At 38.8% G+C, this 24,324-nt stretch overlaps 1 protein-coding gene across 14 annotated transcripts in view; it reads right to left on the reverse strand.

Annotated features, from left to right (window-relative positions):
- Positions 1–2,535: 2,535 nt before the first annotated feature.
- MAP7D2 (MAP7 domain containing 2) overlaps positions 2,536–24,324 on the reverse strand; it is a 95,514-nt gene continuing 73,725 nt past the window's right edge. For 9 of the 14 annotated variants that reach the window (XM_040056043.1, XM_040056048.2, XM_040056041.2 and 6 more), the window contains 12 exons: positions 23,640–23,762; positions 20,636–20,784; positions 19,437–19,564; positions 11,672–11,904; positions 11,187–11,313; positions 9,742–9,946; positions 9,527–9,631; positions 8,306–8,359; positions 7,487–7,565; positions 6,667–6,853; positions 4,718–4,997; positions 2,536–4,149 (listed from right to left, as the gene is read on the reverse strand). In XM_040056043.1, coding sequence (XP_039911977.1) covers positions 4,748–4,997; positions 6,667–6,853; positions 7,487–7,565; positions 8,306–8,359; positions 9,527–9,631; positions 9,742–9,946; positions 11,187–11,313; positions 11,672–11,904; positions 19,437–19,564; positions 20,636–20,784; positions 23,640–23,762 — 1,640 coding nt within the window. In that variant the 3' untranslated portion in view covers positions 2,536–4,149; positions 4,718–4,747. The remainder of the gene's footprint in view (positions 4,150–4,717; positions 4,998–6,666; positions 6,854–7,486; positions 7,566–8,305; positions 8,360–9,526; positions 9,632–9,741; positions 9,947–11,186; positions 11,314–11,671; positions 11,905–19,436; positions 19,565–20,635; positions 20,785–23,639; positions 23,763–24,324) is intronic. The other 5 variants (XM_040056051.2, XM_040056050.1, XM_040056046.1 and 2 more) reach the window with 2 other exon arrangements.

Below are 24,324 nucleotides of genomic sequence, written 5' to 3' on the forward strand. Positions count from 1 at the left end.
CTTGAATAATCAAAACGCTACAAAACACACAAACTGCAGAGCCAACAAGGCTACTGGGAAGAAAACAAGTATCTAAAATTCTAGTGATCAAGAAATCATTTTCTCATACTTTAGGTATAAGAATAGGTAATTCTTATTTACCTAGGTAAATATGGTAATAATTTTAAAAGCTTAAATTTCTCTTAGAGTTTCTGCCTGCAGTTTTAAGGACTTTGCCACTTCGCATGCCTCAACAGACACATTAAATTCGAGTGAACAGCATCACCTTCTCTTCAGCTGTAGGACATCATAAGGATAGGATAAATGATTGATGGGATAAAAAAGTGGGGGAGAAATGAACATTCTGGCTCACGGTGTTCTGCATTGGTATTACTGCACGAACAGCAATAACAAAAATGCACCTGAATATTTTAAGTTTTCTGTTATTTCTAAGTGTATGTATTCTGGAGAGATTGAATTTAAAACCTGTTTTCCTGAAGATTAAAAAGAAAATCCAGAGAAAATTGCATTCACTCATAACATGCAATATATTTTTCAGATTCTAGCATAGTGGTTCAGCAGTAATAATACACTTTTCAGAATTTAATATTGATACTGAAAATCAGCCTCCCCTTTAGGTCTCTCTGTGCACCCATAAAGAGTGGCAGCATAGGTGAACCACCACTCTTCATGCTGGTTTTGGAGGCAACCAATAGCCTGAACAACATTATCCTGAAATGAAAGCAAATGAAGAGACTTTTTTCCCATTTCTACCTTGTTCTTGAATAGGAAGGGAGAAGAGAGAAGTAAGGCAGAAGTCCCACACGTCACTAAATCAGGAAAAGGAGCAGCATATTACCACTGATTCATGTGTGCCCCTTACAGGACAGTCTCCCTCTTGTGCAAGACACAGGCCAGGCTTAGAGGAAACAAGATATAAACCTCAGGGTCTAGATGTCAGCTCTTGAATATTGAACCACCTACATTTTAATACAGTTTAAACCTTAATGGGAAGGATGTCTCCTATGGTTTCCAGGCTGCTGTGCAGCATTGAAGCCCAATTATCCAGGGATCGAGATACCCAGGTCCCAGTTATCCTGGGATCTCAGGATTCTCCATCCATCCATCACTGTGCTACCTTGGGCAGTGCCACACTGGCAATGCCTGCATCAGGAGCAGGGTGATGGCAGGGGCACCTGAGGTGGGGTGGGAAGCAGGGAAAGGTGCTGCTCTCTTTATGCCAGAGGGAAGATCCCCACCCTGCCAGCCAGAGTAGCAATTTGTGCTCTTCTGCAGCTTTCTGCACACATTTGTACAATGAAAGGAGAGAGGATGATTCCCCCTGCTTCTAGCTGTTCATTGCCAGATAAAGAACAGCTTGGGGTTCCAAATCCACCCCTCACTGATGCAATTTTATTTTGGAATGAACTCCCTGCAGAGACAAGAGGTCCAAGGCAAGCTCTGGGTGCCATTTCCCAGGGCAACACCGTGGAAAGTGCTGAACCTAATCAGAAAGCTACTGTGACGCCCAAATATCACACAGGTGTTATTTCTCTATTAGAAACTTACTAATAGTTATATAAAATAACAGCAGAAAAGCTCTGTCAAGGACTTGTGTGAATCACTAGTGATCCTTCGCTGCAGTTGCAAGACCACTGACAAATTCAAAGTAAAGCTCACTGCACAGTCTTGATTCGAGACAGCAAACAATGGGTTGGTGCTGCTGTGAAGAAGTTACATCATCAAAAGGAAAAAGAAGGTATTTAACCCCTCAGCTGACAGTACCTACTCTAGATATTCAGCCAAATTTGAAAAGTTACATCTGAAAACAAATATAAAGGTAAATACACAATTTCTTCACCAATACTCATCTTCTTTCCTTCAATCTTAGTAAATAATTGAGTGGGCAAATAACATGAATGTTTCAGGAATCAATACAAATGAAATGAACTGTCACCATGGAAAGTATTAATATATTTCATCATAAAACCAGACTGTCTCATTTGCAATTTTGACTGAAGTGATGATTTTTTAAAAAATATATTAAAAAAAAATTCCCTCAGCATTTCACTACAGAACTATCAGCAGCTGCAGGCTGGTCGCTTTCCAAGCAGCAGTGTGAGCACGTAGCTTGAAGAGAAGTTCAGCATTTATGCCACAGGTATTCTTCCAGAACAGCTCTTGCACACTAAACAGGAACACTGTCTACTTACCACAGCTCTCAAGTTTTCTTTTCCTTATTTTCTTTGCTAGAGAGCAGAGGCTGGGGCTGCAAATTGGTCCCTATACTGTCCCCAGCCCTCTGCATGCCACAATTTGGAGTCCTTGCCTTAAGGCTCTTCAGCCACCAGCCTGCACTTCCTCAATGTATTGGCAGGACCTCAGAAAGCAAACCAGTATGTGGCAATGGGAACAATGGTGAAATATTCTGAGGTTTTGACAACCACTCCTTCATTCAGTATTATAACCTCCTTCAGAAAATATCTCAGAACAAATTAACGTACAGGTATTTTTAAATCAGTCATATTGTAGGAATAAAAAGTGCTGAGAAACAAGTCAGATTCATAAATGAAAATGTATTTCACCTTTATACATGCTATACAGGTCATGCAAATACAGAAATCTACAGGTTATACAATGACACCATAATAAAATATAATATGACATTTGTCGAACACAATGTATTACAGCAAAACAAACTTTCTGTTTGTTTATTATTTAGGAAATAGATGAAGGGCTAATTTGGAAGACACAGTACCATGCTACAGCTTACTGCACAGTCAAAAGAAAGTATTTCTTTGAAGTACACTAACATAAATAGAGCTGGGTTGTTGTAGGTATGATTTTTTTAGGCATTGCACATCATGTCACTGGTTACCTTCCCACTGCTGACTTGTAAGAGCACAAGAATGGTGCTACAACTGAGGTCAATCTACGCTGTGAACTCTTATACGTGAAAAAAAAAACAACTGAAAGAAAAAGCAAAACATCCCCTCCCCCCAAGTTTTCACATCTTTTGTGTTAGTGTTCAATAAGAATTGTATTTATAATTTATTCTTATAAGGGACTGGACACAATGTCCTCAAAGCAGCACCTGATCTAGCATAAAGGTTCTCTGACAGAAATGAAATTAACACTGTATGGCACGTGACGTCCCGACCTTGTACATCCTGATGTGGACAGCTCCATAGAGATGTTTACAGAACGTTAAGGGCCTCCAGTGTTCCCGGCGTGCATTTTGGCCTTTGTGTTTCTGACACTCACATACTGTTTTGCTGCTGACCAAATCCCATTTTGTTGAGCCTACAGGAAGACAAAATACTTCTCTGTGTGATAGAAAGCCTGCTGGTATCAATCAAGTGTCTACACATTCAAAGGTTAACGTGTCACCCTCTCGATCACTCACTTGGATCTACTACAGCTATACTACATATATATTAAGGGGTTACACTTGGCATTTTGCCTGCTTTGCTTACAAGTGTTACACAAATATGATTTTAAACACAGTTGATAGCTGCTCCCAGACTAATTAATATTAACTGGTAAGTGCCACTAGTGACTACAAGTGTCAACAATCATAAAGGGATAGTTCCCACACTCCACAGCCAGTAAGAAGGCTCTTTTGATTCCAGCAGCTATACGTTTTTTAAGCCTCTTCAGCTACAGTTTTGAATTACACACCTCATAAAAGTTGCCAATAACTCCTTATTAAAGACAAAAAAAGATAGGCACAAAACTAAAGTACAGTATATTATTTTGTTTCAATGCACTGTGGGCAAACCCCATCATTATTTACAAGAAAAAGATGTCTAAATGGATGTATGATCAAGCTTAGGGAAGAATTATTTTAAAATAAAATGCACTGGTAAAAATCACAGTGAAGTGTTGAGATGAATTTTAAATTAAAGAAGAAATAAGTGCTTTATTAGCAGCTAAAGCTCAAAATTCTAATGCACGCTCCGTCTTCCCTGAAACATCAAGGCTCTAGAACATTGGTTTCTACCAAAAGCAGCGAGTTATTCAACATATTCCCTGGGAAGACAAGTTCTATTCAGCTCTGATTATTTGAAATCCAGTGTTCGAGGACTGCAGAAGCTTTTTCAAGTGACAAGCTCATACTTTACTGCCAGTAGCATCACAGGGATATATATCCTCCAGAAATTGTTACCTCTGTCAATTAAAAAGAGAGAGAAGAATATCAAGTCAGCTACACACGTTGGATGACCTCAGTTTTGCAATTTAGAGAATATACTCTTCCAAAAAACCTGACTATGGCTTTGTACTTTGAAACTGTCACTGAAGCCTACTATGGGTTTTTCCTATGCTGGCCTTTCAGGGTATGTGATTCTACACTGCAAGTTTTACAGCAGCAGAAAAGGGTAAGCACCAGCAATAAACACCATGGCCTAGACTGGCCCCACTTTTAACGGTTTTCTTCATGCAAATAGGCCCCAAAGATATACAGGAAAGGTACTGTATTAATGAAGTAATTCTGGATGCCTAAAGGAAATATTTCCATTTACCAGATACTTGTGGTTGCTATGATACAGTCAGTTTGCAGATGATGCCAATTGAAAGGCAGCTGCAAATCTCAAAGATTATGTTGAATTTAAATACCTAGGAGAACAGCTTTCTTTCTCTCTCCACACTGCTGTGTACAACTGCTGCAATGTTCTGGGAAGCTAGTAAGTAATCACAGCAATTTATCATACCTAAGATGTTTATCACAGTACTGTACCTGTATCTGTTCTGCTGAAAAGCGAAGCTGTCAACAGATAGAATTAAGTGTATTTTCCTGTCCCGGGCTGTTAAATCCCTCAATCAAGTTTTTGTTACAGTCATCTAGGCTAAGGGTATCACTGGACATCTTGGAGTAGGTGGCTTGGCCTGTGAAATCCAAGAGATCTTCAAGAGCCTTGGCATTACTCATCCCATTTTGGTCCAAAGAAACACCTGGCATGAGTTCATTCATGGGTGAATATTCAGGGATAGAAATAAGTTCTTCTTTTGATACTGGGCTATACGAAAGATAAAGGAAGAAAGACACAGAATAAGAGGTGTAACTTTTCATTAAGCAACAATCAAATTAAACCTCTGACTGTTCAGAAACTACCAGTCATCTTAATACAGCTGCAGCAAACTTTTACCCAGAGAATGTCCTAATCCAAAGAAAAAAAGATGCTGCCCTGTTCAGGATGGAAGGTAATACCTAACCTATATCCCTTCATGATTAAGGTTTGTGGTAGCTGTGTGACATGAGCACTCATCTCCTAAACCCACATGCCTGAAATCTTACTGGACTGAGTTTATTGGTCATTATTTCAGTCCCATTCCTTTACCTAAACGTTTATTGCATCTTTCACATTATTGTCCTGATCTGGCAAACATTTACTTTTGCACATACATTTCAAAACTGAAATAAAAAGTTACTTCTTAAGACCTTATGATATACTTCAGACATAGAAATCCCATAATTAAACTTAGAAAATGCTGCAACAAGCTGCTTTACTGACACTAGCAAGGCTAATGCACTTTAGTTTGGAGAAGAGAAGGCAGAGAAAGGCTTTCACATTTAGACATTTCTAAAACCATCATGAGGTGGTGAATGAGTTGAGGGCAGAACTATCATGTATGAGACCCTACAACACAAGATGTAAGGGGTGTCCAATGCCAGCAATAAGAAACTGGGTTTAACAGGGATCAAAGAACATAATCTACCCAGTGAGACTGGGTACAGATTGCTTCCAGGTGAGGTCCTAGACACAAACATCAGCTGATTAAAAAAAAAGAGTGGGATAAGCTCACAGGCAACACGTCAACTTACTCACAGCCACATAAATGGCCAAGGCACCCTCAATATCCCTAAGGCTACACTGCAGTGATCTTGGATTGCAGGAAGTGGTAGGCTGAGGTGCTCTCCCTCACTGGTTTTTCTTATTGATATTCTCTGAGACCAAATAATGGGCTACAGAGTCTTCTGGTAGGTCCCAGCAGGGCATTTTTGATATATTTATGCATATTTACTGGAAATACTGAGACAGTATGAGAGGCTCAACTGGCCTACTGATTAAGGGAGAACAGTATAAAAATTCCATGTTTAAAATTCAGACCTAGCTTTGACTTAGCAGCCTTAAATTAGCAGCCTATATATACACATATGTAAATAAAAAACCCCTTAAAATTAAAAATCCTTCTTTTCTGCACATCCTTCAAACAAAATGTGAGAGTTTAAAACCACAAGTTATTTACTGATTTCTATACATTTCTATTTGTTAAGTACTTAAAATTCTAAATCCATTTTTTTCTTTATTCTTTTCTATGGAGGCAGAAATGGTCCTGCATCACAGCTGTGCAGCCAAATTAAAAAAAATGGTGACATCAGAACAGTAGCTGCTTTCACAAAACTGTCTGAAAGGTTTGGGCAAACTTGCCTGGAATCCAAAAGTAAGGACTGTGGAAGGATTTCAGAATTCCCTCCCCCAAATATGTGAGAGTGAGATGAGATGCTGTGGCTCTAGTGTCAAACACCCAGGAGCATCCTGGCAGGAGCAGAACACACCCAGGGCACATCCAGCTGCCACCGTGGGGGGATGTGAGAAGGAAAGTGGTAAAAGTATTAACAAATAAAACCCAAAATCCTGTGTCTCATAGGAATTCCACAACCCTGTTGGTAGATCCTGTTTGTACCTCACATCCATGGACTGAACCTCATCTGTTGAATCTTCCATGCTGTTAGATTTCCCATCAACAGCTTCCAGCTGAATGAGTCCTGAAACTGACTTCAGTCCATTTGCAACTGCATCTTGGGAAGGGATTACAGAAGCAGCACTTTCTAAGCTTTTATTTTTCAGGCAGGTTGCCAATCCATTGATCTCTGTAAAAGAAAGTTAGAAATTATCACAGTAGAAACTTTTTTATTTTAATAGTTTTAAGTTAGAGATTGAATAGAAAGGAAGGCTGACAATGCTCTGGACTCAGTTTAATCCATGATTCATTATACTGCCCTTCCTCTATTCCACTCCAAAACTGCTCTTTATGCTACATCTTTTAAACTTGAGGAAACAGGAAGAGAATGTTTTATCTTTTATGTTATGTACTAAAAACCTTAGCCTGTAAATATTTTATTTAATCATCCTTTAAATACATAGTAAAATTAAATGTAAGATTTAGTCATACTATAAAAAGCTTGGTTGTGAGCAAAATTTTTCTACCTACAAAATTTGAAGGTAGGTTGCAGCAATCAAGCATATTGGCAGATTAGAACTTTTCATTTACAAAAATGCTACATCAGGTACTAAAATGGAGGAGAAACTTTATTCAGCTTTTGCTTACGTGGCAAAGCAAAGCTGTCTCCAGTTTCTAACATTTGTCACTGATGCAAATGTAGCTGTTCTTTCTGAGATGAAAGCAAAGAATTTATGATCATACACAGTGCTCTGACTCAGATCAAAAAAATCTGAAGAGATTCAACTGTGAAAATAGGTCAGACAAACATGGCAGTTTTTACCTGGCTGGTTGAGAACAAGGGCCTTTGGTTGCTTTTCCACATTCAAAGTTGATGGGATCTCCAGTTTTGGTTCTTCCTTCTGAAATCAAGTAATGTATTAGAGGGAGGACTGTAACCTTCATGGAACCCATTGCACTCAAAACTTGTGAGCCTACCCAGGGCCACAGGGTGACAAAGACCACCAACAGCAAGACAGGACGTTTTTCCCTTTTTAGTTAGGCATAGCATATTTTTAAAATTAAAACAACAACAACAACACCCAAAACAAACCACCACCAAAACCAAAACCAAAACAAAACCCCCCCCACAAACTAACAAAAAAACCACCAAAACCAACCAACCAACCAACCAACAAAACCCCAACACATTCTCTGAAAGTAACTGAACAAACAGTTTCCTTAGCTGAGTAGAGATGAAAACCTGACTGTCACTTCTTAGCTGGACACAACTGCCCTCTTTTCAATCCCACATTCCTGACAGGCAGAACAAAGAGAGCTCAGTAACTGATTCACTGCCTGGTACAAAGCAGGAAGACACATCAACAGCAGCAAGCTTTACAGCTCCAGCATGCAGGAATGGGCTGTTGTCCCTTGCTAGGTAGTGAGGGGGACAAATATCCTACCTGCAAAGGCTGCAAAAAAGCTGTGTCTCAGCAGCAGTGACTGCAGCAACAGTCCCTCTCAGTTTGAAATGCATCTAAAATTTGGGTCTAGAGTGTACCTAAGTACACATGGAACTACCCTAGAATTTAATTTCCACATATGATAATAAAACAGAACAAAAAAATCCTGCATCCTGCAACCACATATTGTTTCATACCTTTACTTCTGGGGTTTCACTCTTCCTTGTTCTCTTCATTATTTCATCTATTCTCTAGAAATCAAAATAAATTTGAGGATGAGATGGCAGACAGAATATGTAACACAAGAGACAGGAGAAAAAACAGACAAAGAATCTTTACTGTCATGACATCCTCTCTGCCTTGGAAAAAGGAGAACAAATAAAAATAAAGAAAATTAAAGAAAGAAAACATCTTGCAGCTGGCTTTAACCTATCAAGTCTTATAGAATGTGACTTTCTCAGCAGATGCACTTTAGAAACAAGTATTTTTAATACCAGGTGTTTGCAGCTATGAGTTATGCTCAGTTCTGGAACACATTTGTTTAAAACCAACAGTGGTTATTTTAATCTAGCTGCTTTTCCAACTCTTTCCAAACAATTCCTTTAAAAATAAGTTAATCTTTTTGGAATAGAAGAGCAAAACGAAATATCCAAAGTTATTCTTGCTGGAAATGTGTAAGGCATTAATCCTAACATACTTTTGTTTTCCTTCTTTCTTCATTAAAAAGGAAATTATTTGAGATGTAAAACACTTTGGTTTGATAGTCTAATCTGCAACTGCAACATGCCTCCAGTTCAGTGGTGAACAGTTTAAAACATACTGGAATAACATATATAGATAGATGACCTTCTGTAACCAGACAGGGGTTCTGCAGCTGTTCTCTTTCCTGACACACAGCTGCAAACAAAGCTAATTTATGCAGCTTCAGCCTCTCCTGTGTGCAGCAGTGGCCAGACAATCCTGCTCCTTGCATAATGCAACCAGAGAGAGCCAGGTGGGGGAAAAGCTGTTCCTTAATCACAAACCTTCTCAATTAATGACACAGAGCTTTTGTTGAGTAAGTTTTAAACAAAGTCACTCATGTTTCTCAGTAGTTAGTGATGTCCTGGGTTGGGCAGCAATTGACTTTTGCCTTGGCATGCCATTCCTTGTTTGTCTCAGGCATTTAACCTTTCAGGTAGAGGTTGGCTCTGTATTTGCTCAGTGCCTAGTAGAAAGTCATTTGCCTCAGGCAATTCCATTTTGTTACAAATTTTGATGTCCACGTTCCCCTAACAGGCAAGTAACAAATACTAAATTTGGCATAACTATTCACCTCTAATCCCTCCAGATTATTGTTAGTAGATACTACTGGGTGCTTCCTGGGTTCTGTATTTAAACAAGACATGAAATAATTATCCTGAGATGCAAATACCCACCTTCTTCCGCTCCAGCCTTTCTTGCTCAATTTGCTGCATGATTTGTTCCCTTTCAAGACGAAGTTGTTCGGCTGCCTCACGGGCTTTGACTTCTGCTTCTTCCCTCTAATCAAAATGTGCAAAATACGTTAGGGCCATTATTTATTTCAGGCAGCAAATATTAAGAAGTATTTTTTACATGTATAAAAATTTCACATTTCTGTTTGAGATTATACCTGTTTCTCAAGTTTGGCTTGGAGCTCTTTTTCTTGCTTTTCCTTTAGCATTTGTTCTTCCTCAGCTCTTCTCCTGGCTTCCTCTTCTGCTTTTTTTCTAGCTGCCTCTTCTTCACGTTTTCTTTCCTCCTCCTTCTTACGAGCTTCTTCTTCCAGACGAAGTCTTTCTTCTTCTGCCTTTCTTTTCTGCTCTTCTCTTTCAAGCCTGCAAAAATGTAACAGAAGGTTTAAAAGGCTTCATCTTATTTAGCATGAATTCTATTGTATGTACATCAGTAACACATGCATCAGCACATATTTTCATGAGAGATGCCAGGATACAGTGAAGACATTGAGCACATGCTCAGAGTTCCAGCTGCTATCATGCTTTTGCTGCAATCTTACTTTTAATGCCTAGAATATTTCATAGAGGTTATAATTTCCATTGAAAAAAACATATGTGATCAAAGAAAACATTTCTGTTCTAATTTCAATTAGTGTGTCAATAATAAAATTAAGTGTGAAGAACAAAGACAACCCTCTTCCCCTGTACTTGACATCCAGAATGCTGGGATCTATAAACAAGTTCTTTTATCCTTTGCTTCACCTGAAGATAAACAGATGGGATAAGTAACAGCCACAAAACACAGTGGAACCCTGGAAGGAGTGGGTCTAAATTCCACCTGTGTTGTTCCCCAGCCCACTGAGGGACATCATGCTCCTTAAGAACTGGTTTGTAGGTGATCAATCTTATCATTCTATCAGGGCCAAAATGGCAGGAGCTGGTAATTCCACTCCCATCCCACCCACTGTGTCTTTAATAAGAAAACCCAAAGCTCAATCTAGACATGCAGAGTTAGTGATTTCCTATTAGGGGTTTGAAGGAAGTGCATGGTTTGCTGACACTTGCAACTGGCATCCCATGTGGAGAACCACCTTAAAGCCTTTCCCAGAACAGAGCCAGAATTTCACTGGTCTGACACAGCAACCCTCATTCTGCCCACACTCAGAGCCCTAAAGGCCTGCAGCAGTTAGGCAGGAAGATGAACTTCAGGTTAATTATGAATGATTCAAACTTTGCCATTTAATGCATATCCTACTGCTGGCAAGACTGTTTCTGCTACGTGATCTTGCTCGTTTAAAGCCACCTCAAATATTTTTTTACATTGTAAAATACTTCAGGTATGTCCAGACTGCAATGTGCACTACACTTCAGCATGGACATGCTTGAAGTATTTGGAAAAGTAATAGTTTATTTAGGGCTCTTGAAGAGGCCAAATTATTATTTTCTAACTCCACTAATCATAGAGACTTTCAAAAGACACTAATGAAACATGAGCCTGACATGAACGAAATTAACAACTGCCTGGAAGTTCCCGCTTGATTCCAAAACTAGCAGTTTCAAGCATCTTCAATGACACAGGTGAAATGATTAGGTAATAATTTTCACAGAGCAATAGCGAGACCTTTCTCGTTCTTCTCTTTCCTGTCTCTCCCTCTCCTCTTGTTCTTTTTGCAGGCGAGCCTGTCGTCTTTTTTCAGCTAGAATTTTTGCAGCTTCTTCTGCATCACTTGTTCCTGCTGTGATCTTCCCTAGAAGACAACCAAGGGTGGAAAGTCAGACAGGGAACAAAGAGAGTGCCCAGCAATTCCAGGTTCGTACAGAGGCTGAAATGGGCCAGACACCTTTTTAAAAGCACACTTCAGCATTCTCAGCAGAAAGAAGATGGAATAGATAAGGGCATCCCTGGATGTCAGCATTTTCATATCCTCATTAACAAGTGCTTTTGGTACATTAGTGAAAACTGTGTATTCACAGGTTCCAGTATGCATCTTTACACATTCTCATTAGCCTGTGACTGAGCAGTTTCATGAAAAGAACAGCTCACCACTGTTTAAAAGTCTCAGGGACCCACAGTACCTTACACTAACATCTTGCAGTAAGGCTCACCTTCACTGTTCTCAGCCTTTCCAGCAGAAGGCACATGCTTGTCAGGAGCCACCTGGCCCACATCATCAGCACGTGCTCCTGGGGACTTCAGGTGACTGACATTTTCTTTCTCCTTCTCTGCTTTCTTTTTAGGTGTTTCCTGGCTGAGATTGGAAGTGGCACGATGCTTCACAGGAGAAGCTGGATATTGTTTGGTGTTTTTAGGAGACTGAGGATAAGTCTTTGCAACTGTCCTGATGAGGGAAAACAAACAAACAAGGCCAGATGTTACACAGCTTGGAATCAAACTCCATCTTCACATTTCTCATTCTTTCTTGTCTCTGGCTATGGAGGAGTATCAGCTGCTTTGCACAATGCTGAAAAGAACCACCTGGATGCAATCAGAACTTAAAATGCATGGAGCTGACATGGAAGTGCACACCATTACGGAAAATTCTCATTAAAATAAACCAATAACACTGTCGAAGGTCTAGGTGAGAGATAGGAAATTGTGGACTACCTAAACCAATGCTTTTAGTAATGACCACTTAAAAAGAATTCTGTCAACTTTACTGTTTCTACAGTCCTTCTCAACACGAAAACCAAAGCTATGCCTGCTCTCTGTCTGTAGAAATTATAATGAGCTACAGTGTGCTGCTTTCATCTGAACACCACCTTGCCAAACATGGTCTTTTTCTAATAGTGTCTGATTTTCCAAAAAAGCACCAAATACCAATATGTACTGGTAAGTAAGGCTGGGCACTACAGAAAGAGACAGAGCTAATCAAACCATTGTATTGTCAGCGACACTGAGTTAGTGCTTTTGTCAGCACCAACACAATGGACTCCAAACTCAGCCCCTGCAGCCTTTCCCAAGCTGCACTTGTGGTGATGGCGATGCACAGCAGCAATGCAGCCCACTGCTCCTCTGGCTGTTGCACACTTCAGGTGAAGTGATAGCCCTGAAGTCAGTTCTGGGAAAGTGGAAGGGTAAAGATACCTGATAGCCACTGAAAATAGGTGCACATAAAGAGAATAGTTTACCAGGAAACATAAAACTACACACAAACACCATTCATTATTTATGTAACACCAGTAACAAGCACTTGTAACGTTAAGAAAGTCTGAGATGTGTGAGTAAGCAGTATAAGAATAAAGAGATTACAATCTTAAAGTAATGATTTATGTGAGTCTCATTAGAATAAATTACCTTACATTAAAGTGAACATCACACATGTATTTCTAATCTTCTTCCTGGATATGCAATTATGAAATAAATGTATTATCCCTTATCACTTTTTTCATCTACACAGTATAGAGTTTCATATACTATAACAAGCTTTCTGGACTATACACTCATTCTGGCAGACCACAAACATGAAAAACATGAACAGCTGAAAATTAATGGACTGGAGTGGCAAGTTTTGTACAGATCTAACTATAGTATTGTGTGGTCAGAGACAATTTTAACCAGAACAGCATTTGCACTACAGAACAGACAATAAAAATAAGGCATCTTTCAACTCCTCCCCAAACTCATGAATTCTGTAGAAAAAAGGATTCTCTTCTACCATATCAGACTGCATTTGAAAGAGGCTGAGACATTAAAATACAAGAAGCTCACTAAGAGCTGCCTGGCTTGTGGGGAGGAAAACACTGCAGAGTATTGCACCATCCCAACTTTCTTATTCCCACTGAAGAGCCACCACAGACTCCAAAAGCCCTCAGGATGCAGGAACAGTAGCACCCAACTAAATTTGAAGTTCATCTCAGGTACCCCCTGCCCGCAGGCCCAGGAGCTCCCTGTCAGCTCAGGTCCTCGCCCTTGCTCCTTGGCTGAGCTCAGCTGTAGGTAAGCCTGTTCTTCTTGGCTTCCTAACCTGCTGATCCTGACATGATGTCCTGGCTTGTCCTTGGGCTTGCCTTTGTTGGCTGTCACCAGGCTTTTGGTTGACCCTGGTCACTTCCTTTGCCTGCTGTGGGCAAGGTCCCTATCCTTGTCTGTCCCGCTGCCACCCACGACTTGCGCTGTCCCACGACAGAAGCAGGCTTTGGAAGATGTGAACAGGCAAGCCTGATTCCAGTTCTTGAAAAAAACAGCAATGGGAGAAGCGAATGAGTTTGGTTGTGTTGAGCAAATCTGGTTTTAGCATCCTCTTTGGGTTCCTCTTTAGGATATAGATGGATTTCCAAGTCCTGAAAGCAAAGGCAGATTTCGAGGTCCCACCTACACGTGTACATCTCCCATGTGCCTCATCACTGCAGTCACTTCCAACTGCATTTCATAAAAATATAATTGGTAAATAAAGAGAAAACATTTTCCTCATGTTTTTCTGCAGCACAGAGGGTGCTTCTTGCTAATTAGACACTTCTTCAAAGCAGAATCCCTTCTCGCTGTCTTTGGTTCACATTTCCAACTTTACCACACGCTCCTTGCAAAGCTTTTGATTTAACTTGTTGTGACAGAAGGAGCAAAACAGGCTAATAACTAAGGCTGAGTCATTCTCAGTATTAGTACAGAAGTAATTGTCCTCTAATAAAGACATGACAATCAAAGAGGTCGGTAGGAAGGAGTCTAGTCATGAGAGCCACATATCTTGCACTGCATAGGCATTTGAGCAGACTGGCTGTACAGCTCAGCTGGTGGATTAGAAACATGTGCTGAATGTATTATTTAGGTACTGCAGCTTTTTTTTTTTTTTTTTTTTTTTTTTTTTACCAAAACTGCTACAGGCTCTTCGACCAGAAGAACAAGAAATTAGTAGAGTTTCATATAAAGTAGCTAAAAGTGAGAAAAATAGAAAAGAGTGTGGAGTGCAAAGCCGAGAAAGTCCATCAGGAATAAGAATATTTCTTTCAGAGTTTTTATATAATTTACTGGATGCCAGTAGAAAGTATTAAATCAACATTGTTTTCCCCCTTGTATTTAAAACATACTCTCAACTTAGCATCTTCAACATTCCTTGACACAGGCAAATTACTACTGGAAAAAGCACTCCTTCTAAATAGTATTTAAATTGTGCTCCTTTACACCAGAAAGAGCCAAACTTGATTGAGAAGGCAGAAAAATGGAATTATTAAAAAAATATATATATATAATCACTTGTATAGGAGCCTGTTTAGGTTTAAACCATGATATGAAACTAGTAAACACAGAATTATGCCTGATAAGGATTAGAGAATTACGATGACAAATCATTAAAATCCAAGAAATGGTAGCATGTCAGCTGTCAGACAGCTTACTCATTCTCAGTAACTGGTTTTTACAGGAGAAAACAGAAGAACCTTCCTCTCTCCAAGAAGACATTCGTTTTCTCATCTAACTGCCCTGAGCTGGCATGGGGGCAGCAGCATGACAGAAGCTGACCCCTACGTGCACTGCTAGAACATCTATCAGGTGTGAGGATCCACTGTGTCTTAATTACAAAGGCTCTTATTCAATTACAAAAGGGATAGTCCATTCTGCAGAATGATGTCTCAGGAAGGGGGTCCTGAGCTTACTTTTGCTAAGCAGAGAAAATAAAGCACAAGTAGCACCCAAATGAGAGGTCACACCCAGCTCTGGCCATGAACAGCAGGGCAGAGAGCAGCTGCTCTCCTGGAAAGCCAGCTGTGTGCCAGGTCACTGTGGCTGTTCACAAGGCTGACTGTAAATCAGAAAGATTCAGCAATGGCAGAGCTGCATTATTTTCCCCTTTCCCACCATTATTCAACAAAAACTCCGCTGAAACCGCACCAAGGACCTGCATGTTCTCAAGTCTGCTTTCTGGCATTGCTCTGCTCATAAGCTATTTCTGGGTTCTGACATTTTTGCTATATCTGTGACACTTTCTCAAAAGCAGTTTTCTTTCTTTCACTCTTAGTTTTGATCTTTTGTAGCCAGAGACAGGTTCATTTCCCTTTTACATTTCTTAGAAGAGAAGAAAGTCAGCATAGGTCTGTAGAATAGTCTTTTTGAATAGCTGCATTATTACAGACGTTTCAAAATCTTGAACCGGCCCATTATCGAGCTAACTGCAGAAAAACCCCTCAGAATACTCTTGATCCAACCTTCTACCCATTGTTATCTTTCCAAGGCAGAACAAAAACCAAGAGTAGCAAATGTAGCACACACAAAATGAAATCTAAAATGGGTCACTGCAGGACATAGAAGCTCCTTCCGTGGGGAATTCACCACATGCAGACACCTTTCCAATAACTCATTTTTAAACATTTTACGAGTTTGGGGGGCACTTGTTTTGTACTAGTCTATGTTCATATTCCATCAGTATTGTGCAATTTGACTGAGCGGGTGCATTTCTGACATCAAAAGCGTTTCCCCCAGGCTACAGGGGGCTGTCACCCAACAGAACCACCAGGAGGGGCTCAGTTAGTGAAACCATGAGCGAAGAACAATGACCAGCCTGGCATCTGGAAAGGAAACATGAAACACGAGTCATCAGTCACCTTTCCCTTCCCCCTTTCTCCTTCTCTCATGAGGTTATGCTTCGGCAGAAGAACGTGACACAGACTTGTCAGAGCTTTCGATTTTTATTCACTGGCTTACACTGTGGTTCATCTGAAGACACTTAAAACTCAATCCTACTTCCTTGATGCAGTCAGGTGCCACTGATTTATTTAGGGATTATTTGCCCAAAGACATGTGAAGGACACAGGCTTTATTGCCTTCCTGAACTATAAGAAAGCATGCTTACCTATTCTCTGAGGGATACTGCAAGAATAAACCAATTAATGTATAGATCTTCGAAAATGAAGCCTAAAACAAAAAAATTACCCAAACCCCTATCCTGTTATTATTGATCTTGTGAAAGATCTGAAAAAAAGGAGCACTTTACACCATCAGTATCCAATAACAATTGAAAAAAATTAAAGACAATTTCTCAATTGTTCACACTCTCTAATCTATTAACTTTCATTTGTCAGCTGATCCACATTAAGATTTAAAATAATAGTTCTGAATTTCTTTCTGTGACATTTCTTGATATATTAACTCTTCCAAATAACATCAAGTTTTGAATTCCTTCCCCACTTTTAATTGTTGTTCAACATATTTTTATTTTTTCCCTTCTCTCCTTTTTACATCTATATTGTTCACTTGTAGCAGATGTTTTTTGGGCTGACCTTTTTTGCTATCTCGGTAAAATCTGCCCATTCAAGACATCAGCATTTTATTTATGTAACTACTGCAACTGTCTTCTGCCAATAATCACTGTGTCTCTTTAGGCTGAAGTTTAATTGTCTTGTTTGACCCTGTTTCAGTTACTTTGCCATGATAAAAAGAGCTTTTTATTTCATAAATAATGAAATAACATATTAAGAAGACAAGTTACTGCCATTCAGAAACCAAGATGACAACTGTGAAGAACTAGTAACTAGAACAATACCAAGAAAACTTGAATGCCAAGTCACACATTCTTAAGAAATGCATACAGCTAATTGTCAAGTAGATCTACTTTTTGTCAAGTAGATCACTGGCCATACTTGATTCTTTCCTCGACAGCTTTAAAGGTTACAGTGCTATGCAGGATCACTGACTACTAATGCTGTACAATATGCATTCTTATTTCTTCCAAGATATTTTTTCAGTCATATAGTGTGCTAGAAGGAGAAGGATTAAATGTGTAAAAGATCATTAGATTTGCAGAGAACAAGTATTTGTATACATATTTAGTCAGATTAAAATTATAGTTAAATGTCAGATAATGATCTTGCTGGTCAGTAGATTTAAATACAGGCAGTAAAGCTTTTGGAACCTTCCTTTAGAATGTATAATCTTATCTCCTCAATGAAAATTAACAGTGGAATTTGAGTTGTATGAAAAAATGCACATTATATTATCACTATTATCATCTATATCTAATAATACAATATGGTCATTAGGGCACTTTTTTATTTTAGAATTGTGAGGGGAAGTTCTGAAAGTGCTGAAGCAGAACTCTCTTTCTGCAATCAGTAATAAACATGGATTTAAATTCCATTTACTGTATCTCTCATAAGGTCAAGGGTGTTCTAATTGGGCCATGTTAAGATTAAATGCCCAGTAATACATTTCTAGCCACGGTCAGAATCAGAGTCCCTTGAGAAAGAGAAGGAGGGGGAGAAAAAAAAAAAGGGATCACTACCGTGGCTCACAATCACAGAAAAACCCACCAGGCTTCTTAATTCCTTCATGCTGCATCTGTTTCTTCTTCTAAAAACTATATTCTTTACAGGCATGAAAATACTTTACTCTACAAAGGTTATAATAATTTGCACCTCTGGGAAAAAAGAAAAATCCTCCATAATTTCCTAATTTTTTATGGAAATTAGTGCTACAGATTAAGACTGGGGACACCTTTCTCATGAAGCACTAAAGAGCTCTCTCCCAAGAACTTTTTCTTTTAATCACTGGATGTTCCTCTGATGCTCTACACTAAGTTTCGTCCGCCCAGCAAGAAGCACTTGACTCTGTTAATTCATTTCCCACCAATCATTTTGCTTATTTAACTAAATGTGTCTCATGGTGTGTCTCTTATACTGGCTGAACAAACTGAAAAATGCATTCTGAGCAGGGAGTGTCAGTACTAGACAATGATCTGCTCAAAACTGTAATGAGAAAAGTGACTGTCATTAATATTGCATTTCATTCAATTTTTCACAAACTGGATGTAGTTCATACCACAGAATCTGATGACATTACACAGATAATATTGGAAGTTCGAGAATTTGTAGCCTTATAATACAAACAAAGAACTGCAGTGTCCCTGTTACATGCAAGGGATGTTGAAACCAGAAAGAATGCTGAGAGTCAGATGGTTTCCTTATGTTGTCTAACATCAGATTCACACACAAAATCATCCCCCACTAAAGGGCTATGCCCTCAGAGCTGAAACAGAAAAGGAACACCAGCTGGTTTTTCAGGCAGAAAAAATTTGTCAGAAAGGGGATCATCAAGCCAAGGTTCAAAATATGGCCAGCTTCAGATTAAAAACGATAAATAAATCAGACACTTTTCAAGACAGAAGTGGCACCCACAAACAAGGTCTAAGGGGGAAAAAACCCAAACCAACCAACCAGCCAAATAAATTAGGCAAGTACTATAGACCAGGACTACTTTAGCATACTCCTACATTAGAGCCAGAGCTAATATTCTGTTCTAAGAAACTTGACCCATTTGCTTAGACCTGAGTTGCAAGCTGTGGTACACATAGTACTGTTTTCAGCAAAAGACAATCAAGAAAAGCAAGTCAGTTGACAGTAAGCCCAGGTATGCTATAGATCCACAGCTCTGCATTAAACAAAACAAACAAAAAAAGCAACAAAACCACAGAGGTCTGCAAATGAGCAAAGGTTAAAACCAATGGCTTAGATGACACAGAGCTGAGTGTATTTATGGCACCAGATGGTCATGCCAACAATAGGAAACGCATACACTGAAGGCTGGAATTTCTAGTTAGTATTCATCATGAGTGCATTTCTTCACATTAGACAGTGTCTTCAAAACCAAACAAAAAAAAAGCATATTTAAAAATAAATGTGAAGTAAGATTTCACATGAATAATGAAATGCACTGTAATCTCAAGACTGAGGAAAGGTAGAGAGAACTGTCTCTCGTGGGTACCAACACACAGATAACAGATTTGTCACCTACACCTCTCCTCTCACCCATCTGTATATGTGTGTATGTATAAGTAGAATTAACTACATTTTCTACAGCACCTCAAAGGAAGTTCCTCAAGAATCTATGCCTCATTTACAGGTAATAAGAAATCCACAGGATATCAGTCCACTAATAAGAAAGGCATACTTAGGTGTTGCAGGCGATGCAGATCTTCTGGACATGGCAGCAGGAGAATCAGACCTTCTCAGAGGAGATCCCATACCAGATGATGAACCAGGTGTCGCAGGTCGCTTCTCCTTCTTTATCTTCTCAGTCTAGAAGCACGGTTCATTTTAATTTCCATAATTTGGATCAATAAATCAAAAAATGCATTTGATTGTTTTAGCAGCAAGATGACAGATAAAGAGATTTGTGTGGCACACTTGTAAAAGCTTTTTAAAAAGCAGCTCACAACTGATGTACTATTAACTGGTTTTTATTTTACACAGACATAGCACACACACACGCCTGTCTTGCATGGGCAGAGCATGCAAATTTCAGATAAGTAATACACATCAGAGCCTCTGCAAGAGTTCTTGGGAGGGGTGGTGGCACTGGGTGGAATCTTCAAAATCATCCATATGCCCTTGCTTAGACATGATAAGCAGTGCAAACAGAAATGCTGCTGCACATAACACTGAATCACACCTAAGACTGACACTACACAAATCTTTACTCCCAGCTTTGGTTCTCTCACTTGCAGCTAATTTTGATGGCATGAAACCCCCAATCATTAAGTATTACAAGATACAGGACCTTATGTGAATATTACAGCTCTAACATAGAATTTTTTCAAAGCATGCCTTAAGCTGTGTATACTCAGGGAAGGTGAGTGACTTGCCTTTTCTTTTCTGGAAACTGCAGTGGATGGATAATGCATCTTTTAAGCAAACAGCATTAAAAATGTCCACAGAAAGAATTAAAACAATTGGTGTAAAACAGAGGCATTATCAATACACTTGGGGAGTTTCTGAAATACATGGAGCTTGCTCATTAGCCAGCAAGACTGGACAGCCATACTCTGGGGGAAATTCTATTTGTCATCCCCATTCCCAGAAGTTACAAGCAAGTCCAAAAACATATACCTCAGTGCCTCAGTTCTCTGAAAATAGGGGTGTTGGTGTTCCAATGCCAGCACTCAACACTGATTCCCAGGAGGAAGAAGATATTAAAATGCTCCTTAACAGGAGCACAAAGGCAACAGGTGTTGGCAGGGCTTACTTTTCTACTGCTGTTTCTGACAGCAGGGGAAGCACTTGATTTGTATTCATGCAAAGGGGGAGACATAACAAGCAGAAGCTGCATCAGTTTACCCAGCAGTGAAATCAAAACCATTACAAACTCACCTGAGTAACTTCAGCTGCAGGTGCCCCCTTCGTGGCATTGGCAGTGGAGGGTGAAGTTGCCTTCTTCCTGTCGGTGCTTCGGGTGGGGGAAGGCTTGTAGGGAGATTTAAGAGGACTAGCTGGTGCTACACGAGGACAGATATGGAATACTAAAGAGTTATAGTACAATAGCAAGAGCAAAAGGGAGCACAGATAGAGGAAGTAAAGGAGGGGAGAAAACAGCATACTTTTATGTTATAATGTTCAAAGGTAGTTTTAAAGTGTTTTTCAGTGTTTTAAAATATCACGTATAATGCATTCAACATGATCCCATGTTTGTTAAAAATGTCTCAACTGAAACATTTTATAGGAAAAAAAATCTCTAAAATAATGCTCTCTTATTCATGTACCTTTTGAATCACCTGACTAATACGGTGATTCCTTTTTCTTCTAAGAAGCCCAGCTTCCTTTGCATATGATAAAAAGAAAAAGCAGATAATGCTAGTTGGGTGATTTTTGAACACATACCGCACAAAAGGAAAGGTGGCAGAAGCAGAGGGGGGTTTGTCTTTTTTAAAGCCTAAACATGCAAAGGCTACTAAATACATTAATAACTTTCCCAAATAATATTTAATTTAAAAACAAAACAAACAAACAAAAAACCCTAACAAAAAAATCCCCTCAAACCTAAACTCTGCTGTAGGTCTTTCAGTTATTGTTATTTGAGGGAGACATTAATTTGAGTGTGACACATGCATTACAGCTTACAGGATAACTTTTTTATTATTTGCAATATGAACAGGATTTTTTAAATAGGATATTTTACTCCTCATTTTGTTCATATTGCCTTCTAAGATGAAACCTTCACATACATGTAGAACAATCAACAGTTAATACATTTTATCAATAAGACAGACACTAATTGCAATCAAGTGATAGAGTATTTCCAATTTTAGTCAACTAAAGTCAGGAGGCATATTGACTTTGAAAAAGCATTAATTATGCACTAATGTAAAGAAAGTCACATTCCCATTTTTTTTAATTGGAGGCAACCCTAATAATTTTTTTATGAACCCTTTCTGAATGCTTTGATGTTTAACTGGACCTTTGTTTTCTTTGACCCACTTTCCAGCCAACTGGCATAAGGTACTGTATATTAACAAAAACGTTCAGAAACTTAAAAGCTGCCTAAGATAAATATTTTTACTTCAGCTGTTAAAAGAATTAATTATGCATCCAGTAACAACTGGTTGCCTGAATGCCTTGACTTTGAGTGACATTAATAATGTGCTGCTGTAGAGTGAAATTGAGGCTCGTCATTTCTAAGCTTACAGAAAATGCTGTACCAAAGCAATTTTGACCCCAGCATAATGACAGGAGGCACAGTATGAGCTCTTGGAAAGGAAGATCCTTCTTCCCTGTTCAGGAAGCTACTTCTATGGTGAGAAGTACATGACAAATGGGAGATCTCCCTCAACTATTTTGCTGGCAATTACTGACAAAATGTCAATGGCCTCTGAGACTGCTGTTTGCAACTTGTGCTACAGCCTGATTGCTTTGTGGGGAAATGTCAAGAGGATGCTTGTTCAAAATGCTGTTCCTAAAATCAGCTGCCCTGTTTCAGCTCAATGAAGAAGCAGTTTGCAGAACAAATTGTATCCTTGTCAGACATGCCAGTGTGTTGTTACTTTAAAGATCCTGTGATGAAGAGAGATAAACCTGAGAGTTTACAGACAAAATAAATGAGGAAGGACAGAAGTCATCCTTATTGATTGCATTGATATCAAATACAAGACAGAAAAAATCAGCCTTGGCAATCCAGCTCAAAATCTGGTACTGATCTAATTTTGAGTTGGGTTTTGCTCATTCTTGGCAGTAGTTGGACCCCGAGTAGTAAGCAAACTGGGAACTTTCTCAACTTTCAATTTGAAAACATTTCTGCTTCCATTACAGGCTGGAAGAAGAAATATCTACATTTTTCTAATGTAGAAACAAGGGAAGCAATTTTAGAGGCATTCAATATCACTGTCCTTATGCTCTGAACAGAGAAGTAACACAAGGGAAAGTCAGTTTACTTAGCAATTCATTTTTAAATAGCTTTGCAGCAAAAGCACAGATGCAGAACTTAAGCTTATTTTAACCAAGATGTGTGAAAACACTCATCATAAAGATGATCAGTCTTTTATCACCTAAATAGTTTAATCCTGGAAAAGTGTTTCCTTTTGCAGATAGGCATTTGGGTGTGTACTTTGGGGCACTTTTGTTTGTTTGTTCTATTAAAAGTAAAAAGGGCTGTTAACCTTTTGTCTTGTTTCAGCCAAGACTGTGACTAGGCATGGCTTTACAAGCAGAAACTACTCAGTCAGGCACTCGCCTAAGTATTAGCAGGACTGGAAACATTATTTTTGTAGATGTCTGCAAAAGAATGGTTTTATAAGTCTATCCTTTACTCATAGGAATGGTAACTATCATCTCTTAAAAATCAGTAATTTCTGGAACTGACACATGCCTATCAATAGTCTGTTTTTTCATGTGTAGGTACACCTATGTATATAGGTGTCACATGCACACAGTCACACAGTTAAAGGCAAAAAAGATATTTAACAGATAGAAACTGGAACCCTGGCAAAAATAATTAAGGTTCAATGGTGCACTGGGATTTTTGTTCTACATACTATTTGGGTATGACAGGGACAATATTAATAAATCAATCAAAGCTGCTGAGAGTTGTCACATCCTTGTCTAAAAACCTGTTTCTTAAATGAATATATTTATTCTTTCTGATAGTCTGCAGTTTTTATGATTTTTTTGTCCAAAATAGATATTCAGAACAGCACAGACAAGATAATGTGCTTTTCAAAGATTTTAAATACACTGCTATCTGAAACAACTTAGTTCATCATTGATTTTGTACTATCCTGTAAATTGTCATTTGTTTCATAGTACTCCGTTTCTTCCAGCAGCTACATAAATGCAGCTAAAAACACACCTCAACATTTTCAAAGTCAGGAAGTCACATTTTTACCTGGAGTATTGTACTGCTCAGAAAGCATTAATGTACTTCTGCTTCTGGCTAAAGATGACTGTGTGGGAGTCAGCAGTCGAGAAACAATAAAGTTTTCCATTGGACTAAGATGCATGCGGTGAGCTGAAGGATGGGAGCAAATAAAATAAAATTTAAAAATGCAAAGAAATAAAACAATGCTACATTAAAATAACTGAAACAAAACGATGAAATGATAAATGAAATGACAAAAAATCTTGAATTTTTTGAGATTTTAAAATACTTGAAGATAATTTTCATTCTCTTTGCAAAAAACCTTCTAATTTCTCCAGTTTTAAGTTTCCCACTTATACGTTACACACAGTAAGGTTAAGATCATGTTTTGTTTTCACTCAGAGGAATGTTCCATTCTGCAAAATGGTTGGTTTTATGACTCAGCACAAAAAAGGTTTATCTTCTTTCCCAGTAGGAAAGGTAAAACACTTGGTAGAACAGCACAGCTGCTCACTAATTTGCCACCCATGCTGGGACTGCATTTGAAATCTGCCATCTCACCGTGTTACGTAAGTCTTATTTTTACAATATGCCTGCATTACTTCCTACTCCATAAATATAAGTGTCAACTATATAAGACATATTTATAGATGTTCCTATTACATGTATATATAGCCATCTGTCATAATAACATCAAAGCTACTGATGATCT

The sequence above is a fragment of the Hirundo rustica genome, chromosome 2 (genome assembly GCF_015227805.2).
Source record: "Hirundo rustica isolate bHirRus1 chromosome 2, bHirRus1.pri.v3, whole genome shotgun sequence".
Lineage (NCBI taxonomy): Eukaryota > Metazoa > Chordata > Aves > Passeriformes > Hirundinidae > Hirundo > Hirundo rustica.